Raw genomic sequence first — 11,103 nt, 5'->3', positions numbered from 1 at the left:
GCGTTGAGAGTTGAAGCTGGCCGGAGCGGGGAGCGGCGGGGCTCCCTCCCCTCCCTCACGGCCCCGGCGCGCGGGGGGGTGAGGGGAGGGCGGTGTCCTCGCGTCAGGCGGGGCCCCGCCAATGGCGGGAGGCCACGCCCCCAGCCCGAGCCACGCCCTCCGGTGCCCCGGATTGGCCGCGCTCCTCCCCCTGAGGAGCGGGGGAGGCCCCGCCCCGCCGCGCTGCGCTTTAGCTGGGCGCGGACTCTTCAAGAGCGGCAGTGCGAGCCGTGGCGGGCGCCGTGCTGTGCGGGGTTGAGGCGGCGCCGGCAGCGGCGCCGCTGCGGAGAACCCGCCGGACGCGGAGGCAAGCGCGGGGCGCGGCGCGGCGGGGCGCCGTGAGGCGGCGGGGGCACGGAGGGGCCGGGCGGCGGTTGGTTCCCGCGGCGGGAGTGGCAGGTGCGCGCGCGGCGGGGCGGGGCCGGCGGCCGTGAGGCGGGGGCGGGGCCCGCGCGTGAAGGGGCGGAGCCGCTCCGCGCCCGCCCCGCGTGTCCCAGCCGGGATTTAAACAACGGATGGAAACTTCCCGCTGGGAATTATCGTGTGCCCACGGCCACGCAGGGCTGTGCCTCGGGGCGGACCCTGCGCGACACTTCCCAGACCGCGCACCGCTTGCAGGGCTTTAGATGAAGTAGTTAGCAGAGCTCTGGGGAGCGGCTCAGACTCAGGTCCTGCAGCCTGCCTTGAGAGCTCCTCTGTGCTTCTGAGCTAGACTTAACAACCCCTTTTTGCAAAATGAAGCATCTCCCCCCCACAAAAATGTAGCAGTGACTGAGGTATTCCCTCTCTAACGGGAAGCAAGTTAAAAATGGGAATTTTCAATTTCCAATTTGCAATGTGAGCCAATTAAAAAGAATTACAAATTATTAAAGTATGCATTTTGTCAAAGGGTAAATACTTCCTTTTTGTGCTAGTTTGATAAAAAGGAAATGCTAAAAATTATACAGAAAGCAGTCAGTGTGCCTTAGGACTCTCCTGCTGTATTGGTCCATGGTTTGAAATCCTGGGGAATGTTCTGAGGAGCTTAAATTCCAGTCATCTTAATTAGCACCTTAAGAGCTGAGTGGGTTTCATTTAAGACCAGGTTTTATAGCCTGTCTTCAAAGGCTGAAATTCAAAAGTATCACTGATATGTTGATACGGAATTTACGATGAAAAGTACCAGAAGGTATTGCAGATATTTACGTTAGAGACATATGTGCAACTTTCTTACAGAGGCACCTGTTGTACTACAAAAAGCATTTAACATATATTAAAAATCACTTCAGATGTTGCTTTGCAAATATGGTGATATAGATTGAAGAAGAATTAGTTGATGATGTGGTAGTAAACTTGGAAATTTTATCAATTCTCTGTTCAGAAGCAGATCTGAACAAGGAGGAAAACAAACCTGTTCAGATATTTTAATGAGTCATGGATTTTACCATAAATTAGTACTGATGAGTTCCACTTGAAGTGCCTCCTTTTGGATGTTTTTTATGATTGAAACTTTGGGTGGTCTGCCTTAAATGGAGATCTCTTAGTGTTCAAAGAGAGATCCTTTGGGGTGGAGGGTGTGCTGTGTTTTGGTGGGTTTTTTCTCCAAGTAGGAGGAATTTGTGCTTGTATCTTCTGGGGTGTACAAAACCCTGGAGTGCTTTGTCTGGATAGTTGTGCCTGCACAGTGAGCACTGCTGAACGTGGAGACTCCCCACTAATCCTGTTTGGGCTTATGGGTTTTTGCCCAATCTATTTATAGAACAAAACATTACAATGCTTAAATACACATCATGAGTAACCGCTCTGCTTTTGAAGTGAAAACAAAAGCTGCCTACTGAAATGATTTTTTTTTTTCACTCTTAAGGGCTGGTCCCAGGTGTGTTATTAAACATGGGCTTCTTTCCTTTTCCTTTCATACTCCTAACCAGGACATGCCCAGTGGGACCAATATCTTTTTTACTGCAGACTATTCCATGAGAAAATGCAGGCTGTGCTGTCGAGCTGTTCTTGCTATTCTTAGAAATCACTACCATCCTGTAGGTTTTCCAGAAATTGGGAGGGGTAATTAAAGGCTGAGGGATGCCTGCCACCAGGCAAGGCTTGCAGAAGCTGGCCAGGCTCAGGTCCCGTGTGCTGCACTCTGCTGAGGCAGTGCTGCAGCAGTGCCTGCCTGCCAGAGCATTTTATTTTTGTCCAGTGATTATCAGGAAGGCTGCCCAGGAGGAGCTGGCTGGGGATTACAGGACAAACAGCACAAAGCTGTAGGAAACCAGGTTTTGGCAGTTGCGTTGCAGTTTGCTTTTGTAGCTGCCCTCTCTTCTGCAGGTTGTGTCTAAGAGGCCTTAAAACAGGTTGAAATGCAGTATTTTTGAGTATTCTTGCTGAGATTAATTTTGGGTGTTTCACCAGAGGCTGGCTGCTGTCAGGGACTTTGCTTTGCTTTTGAAATGCCATCTATGCAAGGAATAAACAGTGGAAGTTGGCTTATCTGAAACACTGTTTATCTGTGAATAAGCTGGAAGCAGTCACATTAATTTAAAATGTTGTTTGTAGGCTTCTGAGTTTCAAAACAAAAAGAAATAATCGCAAAAATCTCCTCCTGGTCCTGAGGAATCTCATTATTAAGAAGAAAATTTCAGGTGTTTATGATGAGGAAAAATGACTTGATTTACAAGGAGAGAAGGCTGCTGCAGAGGAGCCCTTAAAAGCCTCATGCGAGTGAAGTTTTATTGTCATTGGAAACGAAAAGATCACAAACAAAAAAAATCCACTAAAAGACAAAGCAATCCTCCCCCCAAGCAAAAATCCCCCAGAACACTGTCTGCAGTGTTGTGTAACCAAAGTGATAGTGTTATGCAAGGGGGAGAAGAGTCAAAAAGTGAAAGGACTGTAAACAAAAGCTGGGAAGCGAGGGAGTGCCACCCTGTGTGCTGAGTTGTGGCTGGGTTTTGTTGTGTTTCTTTTAACAGGGTGCTGCTAATCACAACATGAAGACACTATTTTCAGGATTTAGGCAAATTCTGTTGAGGTAAGCCTGGTAGGGAACGGGTATAAGGAAGAAGTGTCAAGGGAAGACAAAGAAATCAGCAGAGGAAGAGGCAGAGGAGCAGGAGCCACTGGGGGTTAGGAACCTGTAGCTGCAGTGGTGGAGGGGAGCAGGGTGCTAAACTGCAATTCCCAGCTAGATCCTCCTGGGTAATTAAGGCATTAGGGGAAGATAAACATAAAGTCACTTTAGACATCAGTTGCTTTACTGTGTTTGTCTAGTACTTGTTTCTTCCCTTCCCCAGTACTTATTTCATGTCAGTTTTTCTTTTTACAGTACTTTTTAGTCTTTCAAGTGGAGTGTTTATTCAGTAGATGAAAAGCGAATTGTTTGCCAGTTTAGCAGAATTTCGGCTGTTCTGGTTTTGAAACCTCAAGTAATACACAATGAAAAAAAAATCTATGAAATGGTTTACCTATGACAAAAAAGATTTTCCCAGAAGGAAAATACTTCACTGGTATGCCATTGTGCAGTACTTGTCTTCCCTCCCTCTTTGCCTTTATTTCTACCCCCATCCAAGGTAGTAGGTTTTGCTCTGGAAACTCCCTTCCAATATGGGTGGAATTAAATAATTTTAGCAGCTTCCTGCCAAAATTAAATAAAATGTGTAAAAATGTAAATTGTATGACTTTCACCAAGCCAAGTACTTGTACTAAACTTTATGGTTTTTTGCAGCAGATACTTTGTTTTGCTGCTGTACCTATGACACTTTATGTGTGTGTGTGTGTGTGTGTGTGTGAACGTCTTGGAGAAATGCCAAGGGCTGGACACTGTGGCAGTACCAGCTTTTATAAGTTCTTTTTGATGTCACTGTAGTGAGATGAGCACACCTGAATATCTCACACTGTCTTCAGGGCAGAAACATTGTATGACATTTCCAAGTTGCTGAGTAAGGGGCTAATTGAGTGATTTCCCTCTTAAAAAGCATTTTACTTATTTTTTAGCTGCTTTGTAGTTTAAGCATACTTGGTGAGGCACTCCAAATGAGTGATTTGTCAATGCTCTTTTGTTCAGTGTTTGTGTTCCGTAGAGGGTGTTTTGATTCTTCCCCTCTTTCCCCTAGAAGAGTTAAAAAGAAGTCCCCCAGATGGAAAAAAAAAAAAATTAGTAATGGTATTCATGCAATTTTGGAAATTTGAAACTGTACCAAAAGGGTATGTGGTGTTTGAGGGAATGTGGAGTTAAAACAGAGCACTATAAAGTTTTGTGCTGCCAGTTCTTTGAATAACCTCCATCTTCATACAGGTATATGATCCACATCTCCAAAGTACTTTTTTGCCTGAACAGCTGCCGTGTGTGTGGATGTTTCCTGGGTTTCAGGAGTAGCAACCTGTGCCTGTTGAACCACTCAGACTAAGGGAGGTGGATGGTGAAGCTGGAAGAGTTATAAATACATTGCTAGGTGCATCCACCAGGTTGATGGTGCTCTTCTTGGAGAGCTTCTTGGAATTCTCAGGGAGAGGTCAAACACAGGAACTCCTGAGCTCACATTAACCCCACAGAGGAACTGTTCCGTTCTCTCCCCTTACGTTTTAGCCATGCACAGTTGCTCTGATTGCTATAGTTATTTGCCGTTATGTTAGGGCCAGGGAGGCATTGGTGTCTGAATTCACCTTCCTTTGGTTTCACAAATTTGCAGGCCTGCTGGCTTTTACAAGAGGAAAGACACGAGTCAGCCAGGTGCTGAGAGCATTGCTGAGTCACCAGTGCTTTTAGGATTTGGGTCTTCAGCTCTCAACAGTGCATTCCCCTGTCTGATCCCAGAATGGGGTTCTTTCTGAACAGCTCTCCACTGGGAGGACTTTGTGCTGGGCTCCTCTTAAGACTGAAGTGATCGGTTTATTTATAAAGGTTAAAATCCTGGGGATTTTAATGGTATCATTTATGATTAGCAGTAGGACCACCAAACCTGGTGCCAGTGATGCTAGGAGGGTGATGAAAACCTTATGGATGAAGTACACATGAGCAATGAAAGGTGAATAAAGCATACAGAGAGTGGTAAGGCAGTAGTGGAGCATGTGGCTCTCTGTGTTTTCCTTCATGTTTTGAGGGTTAAGGAGCAAGTATCCAAACTGCTATTTCTCAGCTCCCTAGGTTTCCACATCTCACTTGAATGTTTGCACCTTCAGTATAAAAAACATGTAGTTATAAACAAGCTAAGGCTTCAGACAGATCTTTTCTTAAGATCCATATGTCGTAGTCTCAGAATCATTGACCCCTTATGGGATCTGTGCATTGAAAGTTGCTGAGCTAGGCAGTTGCTGTGGAGATCAAGGAAACTGGAGACATGAAAAGGAGGGCAGTGGAAGTGCTGCTCAACTAGTACACAGTTCAGCAGAATTTACTGTGGCATTGCTGTGCTGCACTCACTTTTGCTACTGCTCATATGGTTTCTGGTTTTGTCTCTAGCTTCTTAATGAAGGGCTGACAGGAACTTACCTTTCAGGCTTCTGCAGGCCATGTTCAATTAGATCATTCATTGGGTTTATTTAACCATCTCCTAAACAAAGCTGTAAGTACTGTGCAAGTGATTCCTGTGTGGAGTACATACAGTATGACTTGGCAACATAGCTTCTGACAAGAAGGGGTGAAGGTTGACATTGGTCTTTTGATCCCAAAATCTGGGAGCCCTTTGTTAATTGGCAAGCCACAAGCAAAAGGATTTGTCAAGGAGAACTGTCATTTCTCAATTTGTTATGAAAAATAATCTGTATTATTACACAGACAGTGCCTGATGAGTAGAGTGGTATTCAAAGGCACAGGAAAGAATTCTTTTTTGGTAGGAAACTTCAGAACATAGAGGTTTCTATTTTGAAAGCATTAGCCTTGTTGATTGGTTTCTAATGTGTATTTATAAGAATACATAATAATTAATCAAATGCTTTCTTTATATAGATTTACAGTAAATATGTTTCTCACAATAGTGCCAGTCACATTGCTCAAGGACATGTTTTTCAGTTTAGGCAAGGTTAGATGTCAGACCTGAACTTTTTGGTTCTTATTTCTCAGACTGATAGAATCAAAAATGAAATGAGGTATGGACAGTTATTCCCCTGAGATGTAAAGGCTTTCATTGCACACGGAACAGCCTCTGAATGAAATAAAGAAAAAACAGAAAGGGTGTTCTTGTTTGACTTGGGAGGTAACATAGTCTGTGTTCTTTAGATAACGTCCTTCTTTATGGAATTTTTGAATGGCGTTGAGAGAATGAAATGTCTAACAGAGTTGTTGTATTTGTACTGTGTCATGAAAATGAGAAAATTTACATGGCCCATGTTATTTTCAGGTTTGCTGTAAACTACCTACCGTAGCTATAATGACACCAGCTCTCAGAGAGGCAACAACAAAAGGTCATGGTATCCACTTGTCACCTTCTTTGTCCTCTAGAGCTATGGAGTCTGATACAGCTTTGTGCATGGAAAATTCCAGAGCAGTGGAAGAGAAGATAAAAGAGGACTCCATCGCACGGATTACTTGCTCAGTCCTGGGGTTCCCCACTGCTGAGCCCAGCCTCAGGAATGATATCTTCAGTGTGCAGCATTTTGGTTCCCCACCATCCTCCAAGTGCTATCAGTCGGTCTTGTTAATGAGTACAAATTCTGCGTTTAACAACAAAACTGGTAAGCAAACGAAAGCAGGAGAGCCTGGCTGCTCCAAGATGAGAAAGTCATTACATAATGGGGCTGACACATCATTTGGTCATATTAGTCATTCAGAACCTGAGCAACAGGTCAAAGGGGCAGTGTTTTCAGAGACCACATCTCCAAACTTAGCAGGAATGCAGAGACTTTCAGGTTCAAGTGTAACTGAATCCAGTAATGCAGAAGAAATGCAACTTTTAAATGGTAAATGGTACAAGAAGAATGGGGTTTTGGGTAGGGCTTTGGAAGTCTGCACTGAAACAATAAAAGGGGATTTATTACACCAAATTCTTCGCGGGCCTTCAGAAGGGATTTTGAGCTGCACCCAGGAGGAGGTGTGTGCTCGCTTACTCCAGTGTGTCACTAAGCAACAAATGGAAATCAGTCGCGCCAAAAGAACTCAGAAGCGTTTACAAATGCTCCTGGCAAAGCATGTTATCAAACACTGTGATCAGCAGCTGAAATGCTTTGTGAAACATCAGCTTCAGAGAATGAAGGTTTTCCATGAGCCAGCTAGATTTTTGAGCAATAGCTCCCTCAGATGCACTGAAGGTTGGCCGGAAAACAACACAACTCCTTCGGAGAGTAGTTTGAGTGTGGATGTACAGAACGGAGTTAGCGTCGCACCAGGTGAAATCCGTAGCTTTGCACTTTCTACTGGAGGGCTGCTGTCTCGTGTGGAGAAGGACCTGGACTCTGATGCAACGTGTAGCAGCTCAGATGAAGATGGTGAGGAACAGACTGTGGAAGCGTAAGTGTTAAATTCCTGCTTAGACTCATGTGCTGCTTCTTACTTATAAATCAGGATGGAAGGGTCTAGACCTACAGATTCCATCTTGTGTGAGTGTCCTCACTCAATAGATAGTCTTACTGAAATCAGCAAGACTGCCAGTGTGAGCTGTGTTTGGCAGAAAGTAAGAACTTCTAATTAATGCATTAAAGGAGCAGTTACTTTACTGGATTGCAGAGAACTAGAGTTTGTACTGCACTCTCTCAGTTTGCATTACATCAATACTGCTGATACTTGAATGGTGCTGTAAATCAAATAGTGATCGCTGTAAATACTTGGGGCCAGAATGAAAATAATTTTAATTTTACTCTGGAGTTATTAAGAATAGGCAATATGAGGATCTTGAAATCCACTATGTTGTGATAAAAATTAAAAATTATCATCTGATGCAGGTATCAAGCCATCCAGTATTTGGTGGTTGGTATATTGAAAAAGTTTGATTCTTTAACTTTTAATTTTAAAAATATTAATTTACTTCCTGAAGTCACTCTGCAGCTATGAATGTAGCTAAGAATGGAGTTTTTATTATTGCTGGTATCTTTTTTCAGGATGAACCAGAGGGGAATTCATATCATTAACTAGTAGTGTGTTAAGTTGGCAGGAATCCTGTCAATACAAATTACAAATCAGTGGTGGGTAAGAGGTGATAGTAAAATTGCTTTCTGATGATGGTATAACTTTTTTCTTTTTTTTTTTAACCTCTACCTTGCTACACTGTTAACACAATCTCTTCAGCCAAGAAATTTTAGAAAGCAGTGAAAGGACAGCTGCTTTCCTCTTTCCAAAGCTGGAGAGATGAGCATGTCTTAAGGTTTGTTGGGATATAATAGTCAGAACTGTGATGCGCAGAAGAGAGCTGCACACAAATGCAGCAGCTTGGTGGGGAACTTCATGATACCCACGTTTCTCATGGGCTCTTATAGATAGTCAGGACAGGGTTTGTGTTTACTGGTCTTTCCTTATACCCTCTGCTGTCAGAGAGTGTCTAGAAAAAAATAAATTAAAAAATACTTAAAAACACTTACTTCCCATTCTGCTTCCTGAAAAGCATAATGCTCAGAAGAAATCAAGTAAGCTTCTGAAACTGGAAGACCTTTGGCCTGTTACATATTTATAGTTTCAGTCCAGCAAGGCTGTGTCAAATCTCTGTTCTGCTAAGCTCTGTAGGTCTGAAAAACAGAGGAGAAAATGTTTTCATTTTCTTTTACGTATTGTCAGAACGGTAAATACTGTGCTGAAGTCCAGCCAAAGCATAATGACTTGCCAACTAAGTTAGAAACACCTTAAATATTTGAGTTTGCAAAATAATTATTCTTTTGAAATATTTTAATAAAAAACATCATTTGGGCTCTCCCCAGCATAGGAGAATCCACATTCTTGATACACTTGAACTTCTAAGTAATAGTTCTGCCTCTAGGATTCTTATCTTGTGATTACATGAACTGAAAAAGAAAACTCTTGAGAAATTCTTGGTTCTTGAATGGTAATGGATAATGTAAAACTTGGACCAAAGTTTTGTGTGATGGTTTCCTTTTCTCTTCCTGACAGGGACACTCGAATTTCTAACTCTCCCTGCCAGTCCTTTTATTCCTTCTTGTGGCTTTTAGCAGTTATCTTTCCACTTTAAAGCTCACTCAGTTTACTTTGTTGCACTGATGAAAAAATCCACAGAGGATTATGAAGTGCAAACCCATCACCTTTGGCTCAGGAAATCCCAGAGCTGCTATTGCTGGGAGCTGAGGGAATGTTCATATTGCTGGAGAAGCAGTGCTCCCTCCATGCCTGCTGCACTGGTGTAACATTGTTATCTCAGCTCTTGCTGGGAGGCAGGAGACCTGGGTAAGATGATCTGTTCTCTGACTCAGTGTGGCCCTTTATTTTGGGTTGTTTATTCTTCTCCCTTTCTTTGTGTTCTTACTGATGAGCAGTTGTTCAGCAGCAGCGGCCTTGCTACATTGGCAGGGGAGGAGTCACTGGTGTTTGAGGTGTGCTGCTGGGCCAGCAAGCTCAGAGTACTGCCTGGTTTAAGCAAAAGACTTGTCTGTGTGCCTAGGCTGAGGCAATGCTCGAATTAACATGCAGGGGGGACAGGCTGTCTCTTACTTGAATTTATCATTATCTTCAGCTCAGAATGTTTTTCTCCATTTCTCCAAGCTTCCTGAGATTTGCCTTTGTGGCTAAAATGCTGCCCTTTTTCTTGGAGGTAACAAAGGTAAATAAGTTATTCACCAGTTCGGCTGGTGAGAGTTCCTGTTTCCTTGCTACTTTAAGGCCTTCTGGACTGCCTTTCATCTGGACAAAAGAAGCAAAGTTAGTATCCATTTTTATTTCTGCTGAGTGGATTTACATGCTTTGAATTGCCTTTCTCTCCTTGGGAATTGGCTATAAGTGCTTTTCAAAAGCAATGGGATCATGTAGGTGAGACAATACTCATTTCCTCACCTGTATGGAAATTTTTATTTTTCATATGATGGCTTTTACTCTGAATTTCTCTGTGATAATCTTCATAATATTTAACTGTAGTTACTGTAAGGTTCAGATGATGTAGTGATGAATGGAAAGAATGTTTTGGTTCTGCCCATATCTCAGTGTACTGATAGCAATTAACTTGAGAATATAATCATGCTGGTGACTGATCATTGTTGTGACTGTGGTGTTTCTCGTTCTTTTTGTGGGGGGAGGAGGTATCAATCCAATGTGCAAGGCATGCAGTTACCATGTCTACCTGAGAACAGTCTGTTTCCCATCAGGAGGGAGAAGTTGATTCCAGCCCCAGTTCCTCGTGCTACGTAACAAACCTGGAGTTATTTTTAGCATTTTGAACCTGTTCATTCTCATTATCCTGAAAAGAGTTTTTCCCAATGAGTATTGACATAAGCTCTTCTGAGCTGTATCTCGGTGCTTTGTGGCTCAAGTAAGATTGTCTTTATCCATCTATTTCAATACCTTTGTTGTTCAGTTGCAAATAGCTGTTGTGAGATATTTAAACCATTGTTCCTGCATTACATAGATTCTGTCCTCAAGACAAGAGAGATCCTTGGTCTGCTGGTGAAGGCAATTCACAGTACTTAACAAACTTCTCTAGTTCCTAGAGTAATTGGAAAGGCTCATCTCATTTCAAGAGTTTAATCAAAACGTATTTTATTCTTTCAAGAGTCTATTAAAAAGAAATATGAAAAAACAATTGGCTGTCTTCAGGACCTTTGTAATTTTGCTGCTGCTGTCAGCTCATGAATGTCTTTAACCTGACAGTTTTCATAGCACCACATTTCCAGCAGTAATTTTTGGTGTATTTTAGGACATTCCATCCTTTGGGCATAGGAAATTCTCTCAGGGGTTGTGGTTGATCTTCTCTGTAGTTTCTCAAAGGCAGTTTTTAGGTGCTGCTCTCTGGCTCACTGTTAGGTGTTAGAAACCAGAGGAGACAGAGTTCCCAAGGAAGGCAACACAAAGCTGACCATGAGTAATTCCTTTAGGGGTTCATAACTAGCACTTGATTTGCAACATCGACAGCATTTCACCAGCTGAATTTACTTGAAACTTGTTGATCTTTGTGGTTCATGAAGATGAAAGATTATACATAGAAATGGTCATAGATTTCAAACAAG

General features: G+C 42.9%; 1 protein-coding gene across 10 annotated transcripts in view; it reads left to right on the top strand.

The window, feature by feature from the left end:
* Positions 1-207: 207 nt before the first annotated feature.
* Positions 208-11,103, top strand: part of KANSL1L (KAT8 regulatory NSL complex subunit 1 like) — a 61,728-nt gene continuing 50,832 nt past the window's right edge. For 6 of the 10 annotated variants that reach the window (XR_005956863.1, XM_041487675.1, XM_041487681.1 and 3 more), the window contains exons 1-2: positions 208-346; positions 6,351-7,456. Coding sequence is in view for 9 of the 10 variants with exons in the window: in XM_041487675.1 (XP_041343609.1) it covers positions 6,381-7,456 (1,076 nt within the window). In the remaining variant the exon portion in view is untranslated. Of the gene's footprint in view, positions 439-2,987; positions 3,047-6,350; positions 7,457-11,103 lie in introns of all 10 variants that reach the window. The other 4 variants (XM_041487677.1, XM_041487680.1, XM_041487679.1 and 1 more) reach the window with 4 other exon arrangements.

This window comes from Pyrgilauda ruficollis, unplaced genomic scaffold, assembly GCF_017590135.1.
Source record: "Pyrgilauda ruficollis isolate IOZ18807 unplaced genomic scaffold, ASM1759013v1 scaffold83, whole genome shotgun sequence".
In the NCBI taxonomy this organism is placed as follows: Eukaryota; Metazoa; Chordata; class Aves; order Passeriformes; family Passeridae; genus Pyrgilauda; species Pyrgilauda ruficollis.
The sequence above is the reverse complement of the archived record's forward strand: the minus strand, read 5'-3'. Positions and strand labels throughout refer to the sequence as shown.